General features: G+C 34.9%; 1 protein-coding gene across 1 annotated transcript in view; it reads left to right on the top strand.

Moving 5' to 3' along the window:
- The window catches only part of crim1 (cysteine rich transmembrane BMP regulator 1 (chordin-like)), a 610,482-nt gene that overhangs the window by 519,276 nt on the left and 69,053 nt on the right, over window positions 1-22,153 (top strand). Inside the window, exon 13 of the mRNA XM_088928119.1 lies at window positions 9,760-9,981. Within this exon, the coding sequence (XP_088784245.1) occupies window positions 9,760-9,981 (222 nt within the window). The remainder of the gene's footprint in view (window positions 1-9,759; window positions 9,982-22,153) is intronic.

Here is a 22,153-nt window from a genome sequence, read left to right as displayed (position 1 = left end):
CTTATTGGAACATTGTAACTAGACCATAGTCTTAATGTAGTAATTCATTACAATAGAATAACATCATCCATTAAGATAGTGGTTAAATGTCCAGAAACAGCACATGTGTCTGCATTTATCACTTTGTCTTCTAAGTCCCTTAATTAATGTTAAGCATAACTTTCTCACCATTTAGATTTATTTTTCATACTATCTTTAAACAAAGCAGGAGCATATTGTACTTCATAATGGCATCACATGTGGAAAGATTAGATTGCAATCGTTTTTATTTTTTTAAAATAATTTTTAGCAAATAAAAATAAAATAAATTTTAGCAAAGTGTTATCTATACAACAAAGTTGTATTTATTTAATACCACTTGATAGTTATATTAATAGAGATAAGTTGTATGCTGTTTAGACTTTTAATAATTTAAACTGTATTATAACATGCTAAACATTAAACATTAAAAAGTTGGTATATTTTATAAAAGCAAGATTGCTCAGTTGGACAAAAGTACACAACCTTCCACCTTCATCATAAATAATTTAATTATTTATAAATATTTTATGCATCAAAGTCTTTAACTTGGTAACTTAGTGGGTACTGGTTTTAATGTGCTTGTTCTAACATTATTAAGTTTATTTTGTGTACTGTACTTCAAAAAAAGGTATTACATTTATCCTTTTCTAAGAATATGTACTGTAGTAAGAACACCACTTGCTGTTATTGTAAAAAGATCAATGTTGTAGTGATTTAACATCACTTGATAGTTATATGAATATGGAATCGTGTAACTAGCTAAAGTATCACAGGTGGACATTTCAGAAACATTTTGACATCCGTTTCTTTTTAAAAACTTTTATTGTCCTTGTAGTGGTAATGGACAAAGCACTGCACCTAATGGTTCAAAGCGTGAACACACAGGGAGGTGTGTAAGCATGCATAGGCTGCAAAAGATCAGCTAAAGACGGCAGAAAACACTTTCAGAGAAAACAATGTTTCAGGTGTGAAGAATACACACCTGAAACATTTCCCCACACACCCTGCCCCGCTGCAATTGGAATATACACAAACAAAGCACTGAACGCTTTACAGTAGATGGTCACGTGTTACATTGTGATAGTATGTAATTCTGGCTTTATGAATTCACACCTGGAATTTGATTAATTCAGAATAGTTTTTTTTAATTAAACCACGTACTAGATCTTGTTTATAATAAAAGTTATATCACTGGGCAGAGTGATGGAGACTTAAATAAATGACCAGTATTACCAGCTTTTTCCCTTCCCTCTGGTGTGAGCTGATAAGGCGCTGACTGGCACGAAACATTCCCTCCCTTTCATTCTGTGTCCGACTCAAAGCGGGTGGGAGAGAGTAGGAAGAAACACAGAAAAAAGTGTATCTTGTCTTAATTTCAAATTATATTTTACCTTAATTTTTTTACATTATAAGTTTGTATTTTATTTATTTTCTGATTGTCAGATTCAACGTATATTTAAGCAAATTCTTGTAAATTAATGTTTTTAGAAGATGTGGAAGAAATGCAAATAAATTATTACATTGCGAATTTTAATATTATTGATTGCTAATAGTTTATGCTAACACCTGATTTTCTTAAATAGATGTAAAGAAAATATTGAACTAAGTGTGACATTCAGAAACAACAATCGAGAATAGTGTGTGGTATTTGTATAGATTAAACGTTTCTAAATGTTTTTTAAAAATAGAAGCTGTAGAGCAGTCTTTACGGTTAGTGGACGATGCACTATTTTGTCAGCAACCTGCTAATCTGCTTAACATCTGTAGAAAACATGATTTTATCTCTGTACGGAATGTATGTTGCATTTACAAAATTAAAGTGTTTAAAATGTTTAATTAAGAAGTAAAAAGAACTTTCAGCTTACACAAAGACTCTAAGCTGATCGCGCAGAAGAAAAACACCCGTTTATATTCATAGTTTTTTCATGTTAATTGTCCTTCTTTCAGTTGGATTGCATAATTAGCATGAACAACTTGGGGTTATTGTTATGATTTCTCTATCATTATCGAATCCCTCAACTCGTTCACTTGTGATTATTTTGGAAATATTTTGACATGTTCCTTTTAACTCAGATTTTGTAATGTCAGGAGCTCTGAACGAGTTCAGTTTTGATGCAGTATAAATAAATGTATTTCCCACACGCTATAATGTAGTGGCTTTAAAACTATACAGCATCGCACTGTTGGCATGTAGCACGTCTTTGTTCAAGTTTTAAAACTGCAGTATGGAAAAATGAATGTTAAGAAAAAACTGGACATTTGATTGCTGGTTGCCTTATGTTAAACAGCAACAATAACAACAGATCATGCTACTGAAAATTGCTTCCCATCCCCTGAGTGGAACTGTCTATTCTACATAAACACAGCAGGGTGTTAACACTCCTAGCTTTTGTGAAAAGTACAAAACTGCGTTACATAAAGTGTCTGCAATGGAATATATTAGTAGGTAAAAGTTCATTCCAAGCTGGAAAGAAAAAACAACGTGTCTCCTCTATAAATCTTCAGTTTACAGACCGTCCAAGGTCATTTATTATTAATATCTTAAAATTGGAATATTTTTTACAAGTGTAAATCCAACTATTTTCAAACCTCTTTATCCAGGGCAGGTAATAGCTTCACCCCTCCCACTTCCCTCTACCTGCCTGTTCCCATTTTTAACCATTCTATGTTCGAATCGCAACGGGTGAGAGAGAGTAGGGAGAGACTGAAAAAAATGAACCCTGGTTTTTTGATAGTCAGATTTAATGTATGTTTGAACACAGTCTTGCAAATTAATGTTTTTACAAGATGTGAAAGTGCAACAATTTATCACAGTGTGAATTTTAATACTAATTATTGATTAAAATTTAAAATAAAACATGTTTACAAAGAAAGTGGATTACAGTAATACTACCAGCTATATAAATACATATATTTAGATCCTTGAATTAATATCATTATTAATTTCTTTAGATAAGCTATTCCATATTATATTTCCTATTTAGAGGATTCTAAAAAGTATGAGTTTTTTTACTGCGATAGCAAGGGCAAGCATTCATAGAAAAGGTTAAAACATGGAATACAGAGGGAGTTTCAGAAATTAAACAGAGGTCTGGAACTCCCTGTCTCAAAAATAGATGGGTGAATGAGTCAAGTTGATGCAGACGTTTACAATAAAAGTGTACTACTGTGATAATTTGAGCTATATGAATATAATTATACCATTATTCATTTCTTTAGATATACGATTCCATATTATATTCCCTATTAATCAAATTCTTAAAAGTATGCCTTTTTTTACTGCGATAATGAGTGCAAATATTCATAGAAAAGGTTAAAACATTATAACTTTTTATGTAGTATATAAACTTAATATAGTCAGAAGGAGCAAGTAAAACCTTTTCCAAAATAACCGCAGTATGTAACCAAATGAAAGACTGATGCTTAAAATGTTTATGAAGAAAGTGGAATACTGGTGTGTATTTTTTATGTAAACTACCAATACCAGCCATATACAGTAAAAATAATAATGTTCCTAAATTACTATTGTGTATGACCTTCAGACATGTTATGCTCCTCTTCTTTTTATGCTCAGCTACTAAAATTTAATTGTAAAATTCCATGTTAATAATATTAAGCGGATTTAAACATGCACAGTAAAGAGATTAAATGAAGCAATCGTTTCACTAACAACCAATGCACCACGTGTGCCACCTGTCGGTCATTTTGGCTAGCCAATCACATACTGTGGAATAACATGCTAAACTAGGTAATTTCGTGTGGCACGGGGTTGTACCATGCATTTTGAATGGCTGCATCTGTATGGGCTATAAATATATTTTAAAAATATTATATGGGATATTTTGTCAGTGTCACTGATCTACACAAATTACTCTATAATGTCAAATAAGAATGAATGTTCTATATGTGTTTTACTATATAATTTAAAAGAAAACACAGAAAAGTCTTGAATTGATAGGTTTTCATTCCTTTTGTTGTAACATTCCAAATTGAGCCCAGGTTCATCTAATTTCCACGTGTTATCTCACTAAAACATGAGTGAAGCATATAACTTAGATTGAAACATAAGAAAGTCATAAGAAAGAGGAGGCCAGTTACCCTCTCTTTGTTGTTTATTTAATCAGTTTATTGATTTAAGTACTGCATGTGGTTATTTCTTGTAGAATGCGAGTGAGTCAGCCTCCAGAACATAGGTTATTGCCAGTACCCAAAACACCCCACCACTCCCACAGAGAAGCTTTGTTTTAGATGTCAGTTATAACTTCTAGAGGTTTTAAGATATGGGTTTATGAAGCTGTAGTAGGGGTTTATTAAATCCTTTCCAAAGTAAGCATGATGAGCTTTGTTAGCTTTGTCAGGGAACAAAAAATGATTCATGTAGCATCAGATACAGTAAATAGATACTGTGTAAATATTTAAATTTGGAATCATGCTTTTGTACCTCTTTGGAGTCAGCAGTTGTTAATCACTTGATTTTTACTGTTGTATCACTTGTAACAGCTTGAGATTTTTGAGAATGCATTCATCAAAAACATTAATTGTCACAGCCATCTGACATTCAACCTGTCTCAATGTGCAACTTGGGAGAAGTCAGGTTCTCCCTGACAATATTATAATCTCACAACACCAGAATGTTACAGGGTGCTGTTTCCTGGTCAACCAAGGCTACCATGGTCGACCCAACCCTGCCCAAATTAAGCAGCACTTTACTGTTTTTGTTCCACCACTTTCATATCGGTTACAGTCAGCTAATGACACAGTCAAAACTTGAGCTAAGATGCCTGGACTGTAAGATTCAATGTTCCTTCCAAATGATGAGCCTTACTACTGAAGGTTCTTTACTGCACCTTGGGTGTGATCTAGGTTGGTCCACAATGACTAACACGCCCATCACAATCTGTTGAGGAAACTTTTTTTGTTAACTTTTCGGTTTTTAGCTATGACGTAGCAGCAGCAGAGGAGTACAGGAGTACAGCTGAAACCCAAGTACTTGAGCTTGTGGATCTTTGGAAAAGTTTATGAATTAAAGGGGAGGCTCAGCCGGAGCTCTTCAGAGATGGCCGAATGCTCAGCAAAGCAAGTCAAAGGCTGAGACCTAAAAAGAAAACTGAATTTGGCATTTGCAGCCAGTGAAGCAGGGAAGCCTCTGAATGTCTGGAAATGCTCTGAGGTGCTGAAGCTAATTGTGCAGTGGGGTCTGGAGGTAATGCAGGCTCTTGAAGGCTGAAAGTCAGGATAATGGTCTGTGGTCTGATGGACATGCGGCGAGTAGATCCTAAAATAATGCTCAACATCAGAGCACTTCCTAAGTGGCGCCTAGAGAATTGATTGGAACCTGGAACTAGATGATTGGGTACCTGCCTGAAAGGCGGTCGGTTGGATCAAGAGACACTCGGCTTGCATCCTTAGCTCAATGGATGTTGGAAAAACTTGCATGACCATCCTCTATGCCTTCACCTCTAGACATACCCACCTCTAGCAGCAATAGTTCAGGTGGGTGGCTGCGTCAGCATGCGTAGGCTGCAAAGGAACAAGTAATAGGTTTATTCCATGCTGAAAAAAAGAAGAAAGAGAACACAATGTTTCAGCCATGGAGCCTTCTTCAGGTGACTTGTTCCTTTCTAGCACCAATACGCAACCTATAAACATAAAAAACCTTGCACACAAGAATTTGCTGTTCATATGAAATGAGTCAAAAAGTTTAAAAAAGCAGGACACACACTCTCAACTATAATTAGACAGGGTTTAGCAAATCAAATTGATAGTGTGTATCCTGCTTTCTTAGCTGTTTCAGTTAAAATATATAAAAAACCCTTAAGTGGACAGTATTGTTCAATGTTATTTCTTGTTGTGTTTTACCAGCTATCTACCCAGATAGAAATCAGACATAATTTTGGAGCACACAGTGTTTCTACAAGTAGCTCCAATATAATCTGCCAGATTTCCACTTTCTAAAATGAGATCTTAAGAGGCTTAGGTCAGTACAAGATTTCTGAGGATATGCCAACAAAAATTTGAAACCTTGGACTTCCAAAGATTTGTATTTAAGGAATTTAGCACATACGTTATATAAACACAAAGAGACTGGACCTGAAATCGCAAACCTGTTACAATACCTAAAGATGGTTTGTTTCAGTTTTATATTAGAATTAATTTAATTAATTAATTAAATGTTTAGAAAAAATATTGTAAATGGTAAAAAGTAATATTTACACTATTTAACTAAAGTCTCACATTTCACTCCTGTACAATTAAAATGGTTAAAAATTAAAACTTGCAAATTATGTTGTGCCACAAGGAAACAGGCCTCTTACAATTAAATTTCCTGTGTTCAGATATTAGCTATTTTTTTGTTTCAAAAGATAAAGGTTTTTGAGAAAATCAAATAGTAGTAGTCTTTTTTAAACTCTCGAAGTAATTTCAGGTAGTGCTTTTACAGCATCACCAGCACAAATATCAGTTTTAACAAATGTATAAAGCAGAGTTTTAAAAACATGCATGAAGCACATATCTTTGCGTGTTTTAATGCTTTCCTGGCTGATCATACTGTAGGCATACTAGCAACAATTTCATTAACTACAATGATTACATTGTTGAGACAGGATGTTGTTACTACGGTGCTACAATGAGACATGAAATAACGTGTAAATGCCTTAATTATTGTGTAAATATAATTGCCTCAATATATTAATATTTTGCTATATATAATAATGTTGCCCCATACAAAGTTCCATTTTCATTAACGAAAATATTGTTTCAATTTCCTATGCAAATGTATTGTATAAATGAGCATACCATTAAACACTGTATACACTATAACATTTTTATACTGTTTTTATTTTTAAAATGCAATTGTTTTCCAATTATCCCTTTTTGAAGCTAAAACGGCAACTCTTCTAGTTCCATTCATATAAATAAGTGTGGCGAATAAAAGGCTTATTCCCCATTGGGAGTAAAAAGCAGTGAGGGGATTTGTTTATTTTAGACTTTCATGTGAATATAAACTACATAGGTTCGACCTTGCAAAAGAAGATTGTGAACCCTGTTTTTAACTATAACAACATAAACATGCCTTTTAACCTCACAACCTATGTGTTATTGTGTTATTGCAGTGGTGTGTTACTTTTATTGGACAACTGAATGTGCGGGACAATTGGAAATGTAGTTTCTTAGTTCATGTATTTTGTGCCACAAGCTAAATTAAAAACTACAAGTGCTGCTGATAGGTTTATTTGACAGGAAGTTTCATTTTCTAATACAAGGCAGGGAATATTTTTTAAGACGAAAATGCAATGGTCCATTAGAATAACTGGTTTCTGGGTTTATGTACACCTCTCAAGAAATTTAACACCAAGCAGCTTTATGCCATCTTCTGGCAACATTTTGAGCATTTTTGAAAAGTTAAAAATAGTAGACAATATGTTTTCAAAAACCTTTTTGTTGTATGTATGATTTGTTGTATGTTGTATGTATGATAACATGGTTTTAAATCCATAGAAAAAGCACTTGGTGCAGATTAATTAGAAAAACAAGTTTTGATATTTGCTACACTCAAGAATGAAAACAGTATTTTTTGTCTAATCTGTTACAGAAACATATAGCATATAATTTAGAAATCTGTTTGTGTCACTAAAAAATTAAATAATGAATATATATAGCAATTTCTTTGACCTATTTTTATTTTAAGTTTGTTTTTATATAAAAAGGAACCTAGATTAATAATGTATTAAATATAAAATCACAAATAACATTGTGGTACTACCCTTTTTCTAAATAAAAGTTATATTTAAAATGAAAATTTTCAGGAATTTGAGCAAAAATTCCTAATTTTGTACAACAAACAACAAACAAAATGATGTGATTAAAATACTATTATATGATTTATTGTTACAAATAAAATATAAGTCCTTGTCAATTAAAATGACTTTAGAGTTGGGCCTTCACCACTCAGTGAACAAATGAAATCCAGAGTTCCTGCAGGTCTTATCCTTGCTGGTTTATAAGTACTTATGTTTGTTCAATCATATGCTGTTTGTTGTTATTAATTTAAACCTTGCAAATTCATGGGAATTGTAGTTAAAACAAACTTTTCCAAAATAACCACAAGTGACCGAGTTAAAGAATCCTATGCAGATGTTAAGGAAGAAAGTGGAATACTGTTTTTACCTTATTTTTTATTTTCAATTACCACTACCAGCTATATAAATATATTATGCATTTTATATTTCAATATAAATATATATTAATGAGATAGGGGTTGATGTGCAATTACAATGATGCAGTGAATGAAGTCAGCCTTTTGCTGCAATAAGTTTATTGCTTTTTCTTCTGATTTTCTTTTAAATTTAAACCAATTTAAACTACTTTTTCCCTATAAAGACTGTGCACTGCACATATGACAGAGGAAATCTTAAAAAAAATGAAAAAAATGAAAGGTTTGTGATCTATCCAATAATATCATATTGTTGATAATGTCAAAATACAAGACAAAGTTTGGAAAGTAAGAGAAATAACTTTCTTGAATCCATTTTTCTTATAGTTTTTCTTTCTCATCTCATTGAATCAACAAGTACAATGTGAAAGAAAGTCTCACTCTAATGCTTACACTACACTATGCTAAATATAGTGTGATATTATTTAAATGTTCAGGTCTAGATAGGGCTTATTGTTAAAGGTCGTGTTTAAGTCTAGATAGAGCTTGTTATTGTTATTGTAAGCTAGATGATTATATTAAAATGTAAAACTGACATGAACATAACATAAAATTGGAATGCTGGAAAAGTTTTTTGATGTTTGTTTTTTAAGATTGATTGATTGCATTAAGGCTATGTATTAGGTTTTGATAACCTCTGGTTTGTAAATTACTTAGAGGTATCAATTTATGTATACTGTAGGTCAGTAGCCAATTTAAGACTGTTCTTATTATTTATCATTCAGGAACAAAACTTTGTTACGAAAATGCATTTTAGTAAAATGTATTTTTTAAGTTAAATAGCTAAGTATCTCCAATATGGTTAGTATTGCACTACATACTATATAGTTTATAATCTCTAATATAATACAAAATATAATCTTTAATAACACTTAAAGTTATACACTTTTCTCTTTATACTACAGAAAGTATAATCATACCAATGATTCTTCGCTATAAGCATCTGCAGTAGAAGGTTGCAGTACATTTTAATGATTCAAATTTAAACATTTTTTTTTCCATTACCATCCTAATGATGAGACATGAATGGAATCTGGTATTTAATAGAAAGAAAGGTATATTTGTCTACATCATCTAGTTTACTTAAGACTATAACATTTTAAATAATGTAGTTCTGAATTGTTGAGATTGTGTTACTGGAAGACATTATTTGAACTGTAATGATTCACTCAGTTTACCTTCAGTCAAGCACTGAGTTATTTAACTCTGAGTATATTTATGAATGTTTCACATTCAGTCTTTTTGTATGTTTTAAAATATTTAAGTACTTAAGATGACAAAATACATTCATTTTTAAACAAATTAATTTTTATGAGCAGAGTAAAGCTAAGTATGTAAGGGTTATCCTAGAGCTAGTGTTATCTTTTGTGTCTTTTTGTACATGTTTACAAATTTATTTATTACATGAACATACAGTATGTTGACTCCTTGCCAACAGCTTTTTCTTGGAGTGATTGTAAAAAAACAGACAGGCTCAAGGCACTTTTTTAACTGAACTTGAGCTTCTAAAATCCCTGTAATTTCAGATGAGTCCCTGCAGTTATTATCACCTAACAACAAGAGTATACCGAACTATTGCAAAAATGAGGAAGGGGACATCTTCTTGGCAGCAGAGTCATGGAAGCCCAACGTATGCACCAGCTGCGTGTGTCTGAATGGGTTGATAAGTTGCTACTCGGAGTCCTGCCCTCTTGTTGCCTGTGCCAGACCAGTTCTAAGGAAAGGACAATGCTGTCCCTACTGTCTGGGTAAGTCATAAACATGCCTCCGATATAGGTCATTCACACTGAGCAATGTGTTAATTTACTCTGCATTTGCTGATTTAACGTTCAGTCACATTGAAGTAAATGTTTTGGAATTTTAGATTAGTCTCAGTTTCAGAATGGCACAGTGGTAAGCATTGCTGCCTTGCAGAACTGGGGCCCTGGATTCAATTCTGGACATGGTTTGCTATCTGCATTGAGTTTGTATGTTTTCCTTGTGTTTGTGTAGGTTTCCTTCCAGTGCTCTGGTTTCCTCCCACAGTCCAAAGACAAACTGGCAGGTTAATTGGCTTGATAAAGATCTTATTGAGGTAATGAATGAGTAAGTGTACTCATTTAATATCAAAATTTTCACTTGATGCAAGAACCTATATTTAATGTAAAAGTACTAGTTTCTATTATAACAATGTCCTGTGCTTGAAAAAAAAAACAAGCAGGGTTTGTCACTGTATTAATTTCTACACTAATGTCTGGTTTGAAGATTATCTGATCCCTTTTCAAATATAGAAATGTAACCTATCAATACAAAGCAGTTAATTGATTCTTGCACAAAAGATAGAAAGGAATGTATTAGTGAAGAAGGCAAATAAACTTAACTCTACAACAGTCTCAAACATACAGTTTACTGGTGGGGGGGGGGGGTGTTTAAGATGGAAACCTTTACTGTGATTACAAAATACATTTCTGTCCCTTGCAAGGACTTGCTAATGCTGGTACCACATTCCTGTTTTAGTCCTGAGACTTTGGGCAGTTTTTAAAAATATACTGTATTTATATTGCACAGTGCCTGAACTTGCAGCAGTACAGGTTACATTCTACCTTCCTCTCTAACTTCTCTAACCTCTCTATACTGTAATAATATTCTTTTTTACAGTAAAGAATTTCAGCTACTATTCAGTATTAATCTACAACTACCATCAAAGGACTGGTACAATTTTCATTATGAGCAGGTGTGATGCATTCAGAATTCTTTCCATTTTTCTAAACATCTAGTTTCTAATTTTGATGGTGAGATTAAAATAAAAACCTTGCTATTCTCTGGCCTGGTTACACTTTGTTCTTTTCCTTTTTGTTGTTGTTTTTCAGCAACTGAATTTCATTCCTTATTTCTGAAGTATTCTCAATAGGGATATTCAGTTTTTTAAAAAAAAACTAATTCTTGAAAGGTGCTACGAAAAATAAACCTCCTATCACACCAATCTTTGTACAACTGTCAGGAAGCAGACTGTCAGGAGGCACCAGATGTTTATGTTAATATTTTTAGAATTAGGTTGCTGATATGCTTCACCCGTTATCTGATTAACACATGCTATCAACACAAATTGTGTACAAATTTTTTATTGGTACACAAATAATTAGAAATGATTAAAGGGACTGTTCCAGCCACTCTTCACCATAATAAATACGTTTTATTTGCCTTCCCTTTCTAAGGGGGGGGAGACATTTTGACAAGTTAAAAATATTGAATGCTTAATCGCATCATTATGTCAACAGGAGATCAGAATTAGAAGAAAAGAGTAACACAGCTAAAAGATTTTTTTTTCACATTTATCAAGCCAAAGTTGTAAGCTGGTACCACGTTCTTTCATTTGCAGTGCAAATATTTTGGACTAGGTTATTCTGAAGTATTTGCATATTGATAATATTAATTTTTCTTTACTCTAGAAGCTCAGTTGGAAACTTAGAAATAACTTTACTTGTAACTTTAATAATTGGCTTGTGAGTTTATTATTATTCACCACATACTGTACAGTATATAGTAAATGTAATTGATCTTTCCTTATCATTTCCTTCCTGATGCACATAAAGAAGGAAAAGTTTGTTGCTACTTATTGCTAAACATAGGATACATGTACAATATATACTGTATATTACCATGCCATATGAAAATAAGCTTTCAAAAATATATTTAAATGTATGGTTTTCCTCCAGATACTCTCTTTCTGTGGTATAAATCTGAGCTTTCTGCAGAAACATTCTGCCCTGAATTATGGAAAGGTCAGACGATACAACTGTATTTGTAGCTTGTATCTATACTATAGTCATCAAGGCTGTTTATTTCAATTTTGGTAAAATGATTAAAAAATGTAATACTAAATGTGAAATTTGAACCTTTCATATTTCTATTGAAAGATTATGCCGATAACAAGCTTCTGCTCTGAGTGAGTTTAGTGGCACACTGCATTTAATATGGTTACAGCTTTAACACTTTTTTTTAATAGGATATCCAATTCCTCCAATTATAAGCACCTACTGATATAATTATTATTGTTATTGTTACTGTTATTACATGCATCCATAAGTTTTCATGTCTGAAAAACGTTATTTAAATATTATTTATAGTGAAGCAACATGTTTACCTTTTGAAAGAATTGAATGAGTTTTTAAGCTCTATGTAAACCATTGTGCCCATCAGGTTTCTTTTTTTGCCCAGTAAATTAATTTACATAAATTATGTATGTGAGTGCATAAAAAAATAGTTAATGTATTTGATTGCTACATATGCATGTCAACTACAGGTCTGTGCAGTTCCACAACATGCTGTGTTTAAAAATAATTATGTGTAAATGAAATTGACTGATTCTGCTTAAGGATAATCAGCATACAAAGTGCATGCTAAATTGCTCTCAAGGGGAAAGGAGGTTTTATTTATATTACAGATAACAGTGTTCTAAGGAAAGACAAGAGTTTGGTCTTTAAGCAAGAAAGCACAGTTTTAGTATTTTTCAACACATTAATTTGTTTTATTGTGGTTTCATATCTTAAATGTCACAGATCTGCAACAGGAGTCTATCCAGTAAAACCACCCATTATTCCTCATCTCCCTCAGGGACTTTTGGTGATCTGTCTTTCTATTCCTTAGTGTGAAGCAGATAAAAGGATAATATTATTAATTGAAACACATTAAGTCTGTGACAAATGCTAAATTGGTGGTAACAACAAAAGTTCTGCTGAGCATCTTCAGTTCTGTACTGTGATTATTCAAGCAGTGTCTTTATACACAGTCTTCTATCTGTTATAATTTGACCTGTTACTTAACAATAGGAGCATAACAATTTTCCAATTTCCATTTATTGCATAGTTGTTTCTACATTAAGTACTCTTTTTTCTGCCTCTTTACTTTTTCTTTTGCTTCAAACATGTAATTCCCTTGCCTTCAGACAGTTAATTCATATCTCCTATGATTTTACATGGGAGAGTTGAAGAAAAAATGGAATGAGATTTGAGACTAAATAATATAATTTCCTGTGAGAAACCCTCCCAGAATATAATGACTTGTATGTACTTCAAATGACAAACCAGGACCAAATTGTTACGGAATATTAATGAGGACCCTATGCAGAATAATCAGGACGAACTTCAGAGGCGTAGTCGATTAAACAGTCCGAGGTCCGAAAGCCGAAGTGATACAAACTGGTGCAAAAGTACAAAATCAGAAGCGGAGCTGTAAGCCGTGAGAAAGCTGAGAGTCTAAGCCAGAACAATACTCAAAGTACCAAAACAAAACCAGGAGACGTAGTCGGAGAACAAAGAAGGGTCAGGAAGCCAAAAACCAAGACGTAATTAATCACAGGAAGACGGGGGTAGCTCTAGCCAGGAAAACCTAATACTGAGCACAGGTGAGAGTGTGAAGCAGTATTAAATAGGCTGGGGTAAAAGGCTAATTGGAAATCATGCTGGAATGCGAGGTGGAATGACGAGTCCTCTGGGGGCATGGTGTAACACAAATGGAAGACACAAAATGTAAGCGAGACAAACAGAACTACAAATCTGGTAGTCTGGCCTTGTGAATAATGTGGAACCTGTGTAGGTAATGTAGGTCATCTAGAAGGCTGGCATATTTGTCAGTGTGGCAAAATTACTGTGGAAGTATTGCACAATTTTGACTTGAATACAAAGTCATTATTTTAATGTGGAAATTATTTGTGTTTTTAATATGTAGTGGTTTTAATACTGTATTAAATTCATTTTCTCTTTTGCAATTCCTTTACTCAACTGCCACCATATAATTTGAATAGGTGTTTCTCAGATACAGTATAGTAAAGCATATGTAAAATATCCAATTTAGAATTTTAATTTGCTTTAGATATTCAATTTAAATTTTATTATGATATTTATTCCAACTACTTTACTTTGCTACTGTATTTTTGTGGAAAATCTGGCACTAATGTAGTTTAACTCATGCTACAGTGTATTGTCCTGTAAACCTCCACTCAGAAATTTTGAGGAATACACCTTGTGGTTTGGTAGCGGAAGAAGGAGTTATGAAATGTTTTTATTGAAGCAGAAGACAGTCACTGCAACATGAAAGCACATTGTAATGATATAATGCTAAGAACAGAACACATGCAGCTACCATATTAGTAAAGGAACAAGTAATAGGTTTATTCCATGCTGAAAAAAGAAGAAAGAGAACACAACGTTTCGGCCGTGGAGCCTTCTTCAGGTGTGAGAGAGACAGGGCAGTAGGCAAAGGTAAAGTAGCGGGAGAACAAAGGTTGGGAGGGAGGAGGAGTGAGAGGCGGGAGCAGGGGACAGAAAGAGAGACGGTTTTCCGAAGTCATACATCAGAAAGACCACCGAAACCAAAATTATTCTGCAGCTAGGATCACACATTCTCCCTTCTCTTAACGACAGACTACTGTTCATTTAAATTTTCTCCATTCATTGGAAGTTTCATTTCACACCTCTCTGCACCCATTCTGACTTCACACCTCTTGATTGGCCTCTCTTTCTGTCCCCTGCTCCCGCCTCTCACTCCTCCTCCCTCCCAACCTTTGTTCTCCCGCTACTTTACCTTTGCCTACTGCCCTGTCTCTCTCACACCTGAAGAAGGCTCCACGGCCGAAACGTTGTGTTCTCTTTCTTCTTTTTTTCAGCATGGAATAAACCTATTACTTGTTCTTTTGCAGCCTACGCATGCTGACGCAGCTACCCACCTGAACTACTACCATATTAGTAGTCAATTGCAGTGAATCTTGAATTGAGATACTTATTACTTTCTTAAGTTCAAAAAATGTTTATGTGCTGAAATAATGGTGTAACCTAACAGGAACTTCATCATCTGCTGAAAATCTTGAGAATCCTACAGCATTATATATTTGTTTGGCTTAATTGCAAACACAGTGTTGAGGCTTCCGAATGCACAAAGCTAACTATATCAGCTAAAAATATGTAGAAACTTTCAAGTATAAAATTCCTCCATAACAGCAATTCAAATACAACAAAGAATATTAAAATGCTTAAAATACACTATAATGAAAAGTAAATACAAGAAGTACAACTTTCACAATAGAAACAACAATACATAATTTAGTATATTCACCTCAAAGCAAAGAAATTTCCATACACAGAAATGTGCAAGTGCCCAGTTCGGGCACCATCCGGACATGTGGGGAGGAGAATAGAATAGTTTGGTCAGAACAGATGTATCTACCTTGAAGGCCAACACTGGGACAATGACATGTACAGCTGCACCAGAAGCAATAGTTACAACAAGCTATGATGTAAGGTGTGAGTAGGCTAGGCTGAAGTGATAGGTTTTCAGTCTGGGTTTAAATCCTGAGATTGACTCAGCATTCCCTACGTAGGCTGGCAGACTATTCCATAAACTAGGGGCCCTGTAGCTAAAGGCTTTACCGCCAGCTTTTTTTTATTACTATGTGGAATAAGAGGAAGACCTGTGTTCTGTGATCTAAGTGGGTGACTTGGATTGTATACATTAATCAGCTCCATTAAATAGACAGGTCCCTGACCTCTGAGAGCCGTATAAGTAAGTAAAAGAATTTTGAAGTCTGCCCTGAAACTAACAGGAAGCCAAAGGAGAGAGAGCTAAGTATAGGTGTTATGTGGTCGTACTTTCTACTCCTGGTAACAATTCTAGCTGCCACGTTTTGAATTCGCTGTAAGGTGTTGAAGGTGCAATAGGTGTTCCCAGATAGAAGGGCATTACAGTAATCTAATCTGCTGTATACAAAAGCATGTATTAGTTCCTCTGTGTCTTGAGTGGAAAGAAAATACCTTAATTTTGCAATTAAGGAAGCTGTAGGAAGCACGCCTTCAATACTGCATTAACATGAGAGTTAAATTAGAGCCTTGTGTCTAAGATGACGATTAAGTTACATGTCGAATCTCTGAGGCAAAATTTTAAACCCTCAGAGTTGAGTGGCGAGGTTATAGCAGTCCTATCCTCACTTAAGCAGTCCTTGCCTCCAAACAACAGAACCTCTGTTTTATCAGAGTTGAGTGACATAACGTTTTCAAACATCCAAGACTTTACTTCATTAATGCAATTAGCTAAAGTGACAATTGACCAGTTTGCCGTTAGGTGTAAATGAAATGTATATTTGAGTGTCATCAGTAGAGGAATGAAAGCTAATATAATGCTTTCGTATTATCCTACCTAGAGGCAACATGTACAGAGAGAACAATACTGGTGGGGGGTCCGAGCACTGCTCCTTATGGTACCTTGTAGTTTGAACATAGTGAAAACAGTTAAATAGGAGGTACAGATGCAGCCATTCAAAGTGCTCGGCACAGACACGTACCGCGGATAATTGTCTACGTCATCGCGCATCATCGCGCGTCATGGTGACGTCACGTGATTGGTTGACCGACAGGGGCACTCGTAGTGCGTTGGTCGGTCGCAGAAAGATTTAAATGTCTTTACTGTGCCTGTTTTAGTATTGAATATTTATATGGAATTTTACCACTGAAGGGAAATCTTAGTAGTTGAGCATAAAAAGAATAGGAGCATAACACGTGTGAAGGCCATAAACGATATTAATTTTGGAACATAAACATACAGTATTACAGTATATGGCTGGTTCTTAAAGAACAAATACACACCAGTATTCCATTTCTCCCTAAACATTTTAAGCATCGAAGTCTTTAACTAACATGTCAAATAACGTGTATAAAAAGTGGTAGTTTTAAGATTTTCTGCAACTATAATATGGAATCGCGTATCTAAAGAAATTAATAATGATATAATTATATTAATATACTGCAACACAATAGTACACGCTGTACAATGTCTGTTGATACTGTATGTGTAGGGCTGTTTCACCACTCCTCATGCGACCTTGCGGGTGGTACTGTAGTCTATGTGCCTGCCCTCTGAACCACAGGTTGGGTGTTCAAATCCAGCCGACGCTACAACTTTTCTTTTAACAAACATTTCTTTAAAAAAATAAAATAGCAATATTATGGACAATTAATTGACTTTTTATATTTCTAAATATCACAACATGTTCGAATTTAAGTCATTTTTAATAACAATGAAGAGTCACCTTCTTTCCTTCTGACAACTGTCCCTGCTTCTGCTTCCTGCTTCTATCGTGTGTGTGTGTGGGGGATCCCTTTAAATCTCCCTTCAGATTTAAAAGGTTATTAATCATATCTTCGGTGTCGCATCTTCCCAGTGTAGCTGATCTTTTGCTGCCTGGATAAACTATCACAAAGCTTTAGAGAACTTAACATTTCTATTATCAACAAATTGTAAATACGACGTTTACATTGGCATTATTAATTTTTCACTTGAGTGTATGGAGGATTGTCAGCTGTCACTGAGAGCAGACCCCCCTTTTAGGCTGCGCAAATGATCTTTTAAATTTTTATAGAGAAATGGAGGCTGTACAGTATGCGTTACAATATAAACATTTATACTGATTTAAATCGCATTTTGATTTAAATCGCAAACGCATGTTTAATTAAATGTATTTTTTTATTCACAATCAGACAAATGCAACATAAATTATCTTTGTCTTCTAAGTATCTTAATAAACTTTCAGCATAGCTTTCTCCCCATTTAGATGTATTTTTCTTGGGATTTTGGGATCAAACGTGGAAAGATTAGATTGTAATTAGATTGTTTTTATTTTTTAAATACACTTTAGAAAAGTGTAATCTATACTAAAAAGCTGTATTTATTTAATACCACTCGATACTTATATTAATGGAGTTTAGTTGATACTGTTTAAACTTTTAATTATTTTAAATTGTATTACAGCATTGTACACATGCTTAAAAGAGAAGAGAGAAAACGCAAGCCTTCTTCAGGTGTGAGGGTCTTCTGCTCAGAATGAAATGCTAAAATGTAATGTAGGCTCTGAATGGGTTCAAGTATGATTTGGGCTTGATTAAGGTCACTGCCTTTCATCTAAAATCCTGCTTGAATCCTTCTAAACTAAAAATTAGATACAAGAAGAGAAGAGGCTCTGGTGAAATTTCTCTTTTTTTAATTTCTCTTTTTTTCTTGGAAAAACATCTTACCTGCTGCAGTCCGGGCACAGAAGGATTAAAAGAAGTCAGACAGATTTCAGTGCTTTGTGTATATTCTAATGATAGTGGGGGCAAGGTGTGTGGGAACAGGTTTGGTTGAAATTGCATTGGAGATCTATGTTCTTCACACCTGAAACATTTTCTCTGAAATCATTTTCTTCCCAGTTTAGCCGATCTTGTTACAGCATGTTACAGTTTACTATTATTAATCATATTAATTTTAAGTGCTTAATGCCATTTTTTGACCACGCACGAATATTCTTATGTCCATATCTTCGCAAGGGAATCAGTGCGAATTGTAATACTAATTAAATGACCGTGGGCACTTTCCACCCCCTCTGACAGCAGGAACATTCCTATTCTTAGCTTATTTTAGATTAGATTATTACAATAGAGGGTGTTCAAACCGTTTTTTTTACACAGTGACACAGCGTCGCGTTGTGAATCTGTTTTTCCGTGTTTACAAAGAAAGTGGAATACAGTGATACTACCTGCTATATAGATGCATATGTTTAGATATTTAGACCCTTAAATTAATATCATTATTAATAATAATGATAATAATGATAATCGGCCAGTGAAAGCTCTGTTGTCCTTCACATGAATGCCTGAAACATTTTACTGAACCCAGGATTTTACACTATATTCCCCATTATAAAATGGATAATTCCCGTCCTGAAGTCTGATTGCCTGACATATATTCGAAGAAGTCCTATATGTTCTAATATAGGCACATCCCGGAATTTTGACTTCACTGTGTAATGAAGAAATTTTAAAGACTACTTCTTAACGTAGATGAAAAAGCTTGGATTCCCATGGACAGTATCTTATACATATATCTTTTTCTGTTGTCTTTGTTGATCTCTTGAGGATCCTTGTGATATTTTGAGCTCTCGTTGAATGATAAAAGTGTCGCTGTTTAAATCATTTTCGTTGTTAGAAATTATGAAACGCTCTGTTAAAAGCAAGGGAGTTTTTATATCTGTTATAGTAAAAGAAAATGCCCGACGAACTAGGGATTGAACAGTTTTTCAGTGCTTGTACAATCGTTGGAAATGTTCAAATAAATGTGCTAAAGAAATAAACAAAAAAGTACGTTATTCCTTTATCATATTGGCTAACTAATGTCCCATCCTTGTTAGTTAGATCAACGAAATGCTGTGGTGTTACTTTTTGTCGATGAAAAAATAAAGTATTTTCATTTAAAATGACAGTTACAAATTATGTGGACCAGCGTAATACTTTGAGTTTTACTGGTGGAGCTCATACAGCTGTGTCTGGATAACTTGATCAAATATTCGGCTAGTGTGTATTGTCTGTTTAGGGTTCTGTAGCATTCCTCCCGCCCCTCTCTGTGTACAGTACAGCCTCCTGTCCAGCCAGGACAGGAGGCTCTACTGTACACAGAGAGGGGCCGGAGGGGGGAACAAGCTGCCCAGCCGTGTGGTTGAAGCTGATACCCTGGATTCTCTCCAGACACAGCTGTATGAGCTCCACCAGCCAGGACAGGAGGCTGTACTGTACACAGAGAGGGGCGGGAGGGGGGAACAAGCTGCCCAGCCGTGTGGTTGCTTATACCCTGGATTCTCTCCAGACACAGCTGTATGAGCTCCACCAGCCAGGACAGGAGGCTCTACTGTACAAAGAGAGGGGCGGGAGGGGGGAACAAGCTGCCCAGCCGTGTGGTTGCTTATACCCTGGATTCTCTCCAGACACAGCTGTATGAGCTCCACCAGCCAGGACAGGAGGCTCTACTGTACACAGAGAGGGGCGCAGCAACCAGTCCAACCCCAAGATACAGTCCTCGCGGACTGGGGCAAGGTAGAAGGGGTGTTTCACCCTCGCAGCCCCAAAGTGCACGGTGAGCGCCCTGGGGGTCCGGCTGCCTCGGTGCCCGGCAGGGCACCAGGCCGCAGCAGTGTGATGGTTAAACCGGTGTCGACGAGGCTTCTCAAAGCGCTTTACAGCATAACAACAACAATAATAACAACAATTTACAAGTTCTGGGAGGAAAAATATGATCAATATTAATAATAATAATAAACTTTATTTTATATAGTGCCTTAAAAGGTGGCTCCTCAAGCCCTTTACAGGATAACAACCGATGAAACAAAAGTGGCTGGGGGTTGAAAATACCTGTGAAACCGGTTTGTTCACAAACAATGTACTGTAGACACAGAGACTCAGTAGCAATAGCAATTAGCAATATCAAAATAGCAATATTATGGAAACACAATTGATTTTTTTTTTTAATTTTTGACAGCTGGTTTTTGTTGACAGCTTGATACAAGTTTATCAGTGAAAAGACCACGGGTATTCTTCCTCCCCCCTACATTCTCAGAGTAGAATAGACTTAATTATTAGCACAATTTATTACAGTGCTAAATTTAATATTATTGATTACTGATAGTTTATGCTAACACATAGCTTTCTTAACGCGAGAAGTACTACCGTAAGTACTGTAAGTACTTACTGTACTGTACTTAAGTACTACTACTGTAAGCAAAAAAAAGGGGTTTTGGAGAGGGGGGAGGTGTCTTTTGCTGGAAGACTCTCCCCCTTCTACTTTGAAAATACCTGTGAAACCGGTTTAATTCGTCACAGCCAGCACTCCCGCAGAGAGTGATGAAAACGACGCAGCGCCAGGCGAATGCACATTAATATGTTGGGCTTTTGGGCTCAGGTGGATTTGCGCCCTACAGTTCAACCTACGGTACCGCTGTGTACTGTACATACAGTACGAACGTGTTATTTTGAAATATAAAAGATGTCAATATACTGTAGTGTAATATTTGCTATTTTAGTTTTTCAAAGAAGTGTTTCTGTTAAAAGAAAACTCATAGCAATTGCTGGATTTGAACACCCAACCTCACCCTTATACAGTACTGTAAATTGGTTGCTTAAGCCGTGACGCCACCGAGGCAAGTCATGTGAGATACATTGAAACAGCAATACAGATATTACAGTAATATGGTCAGAAGGTCAACCACGTAAGACTTTGGTGCTTAAAATGTTTTGGGAGAAATGGAGTATTGGTGTGTATTTTTTCTTTAAAATACCAATAACAGCAACATACAGTTTACATAGTATGTTTATGTTCCTAAATTAATATCGTTTATGACCTTTATGACTTTCATTATGCTCCTCTGCTTTTTATGCTTAGCTACTAAAATTTCCCTTTAGTGGTAAAATTTCATATAAATATTCAATACTAAGCAGATTAAAATGTGCACAGTAAAGAGATTAAATGATTAAATATTTTCACTAACGACCAATACACCACAATATCTTCCGTGTCGCGTTAACATTGGAGTGTTTTTTTTACGTGTCAAAAGAAGCGATACATAACCTGTCTCCTCTATAACTCTCCAGTTTACAGAGAAATTTCGCCAGAGCCTCACAACATTATTCAATAATACTCTTCTTGTGTCTAATTTTTAGTTAAGCAGGATTTGAGCTACAGACCATAACAGACCAAAAAACAGAATCCACCTGCGATTCGGGTGTTAACAAAACGTGTTTACAAAGAGAGTGAAATACAGTAATACTACCAGCTATTTAGATACATAGATTTAGATATTTAGATCCTTAAATATTATTATTAATTTGTTTAGATACATGATTACATATTCTCAATTATAAAACAGATAATTCCGGTCCTGGAATCTGACTGGCTGACACCCTTCTGAAGCAGTACCATAATCTCTGGTATACAGACGCCCCAGAAATTTGACTTTTTACTGCGTGATAAATTTTAAAGACTACTTCTTAGCGTAGATAAGAAAGCGTAGATAAAAAGCTTGGATTCTCATGTATCTGATACACATATCTTTTTCTGTTGTCTTTGTTGTGGTCTTGAGGATCCTTGTGATAT

This window comes from Atractosteus spatula, chromosome 2, assembly GCF_055471065.1.
Source record: "Atractosteus spatula isolate fAtrSpa1 chromosome 2, fAtrSpa1.hap1, whole genome shotgun sequence".
NCBI classification, from domain to species: Eukaryota; Metazoa; Chordata; class Actinopteri; order Semionotiformes; family Lepisosteidae; genus Atractosteus; species Atractosteus spatula.
This window is presented reverse-complemented; position numbering and strand designations above follow the sequence as displayed.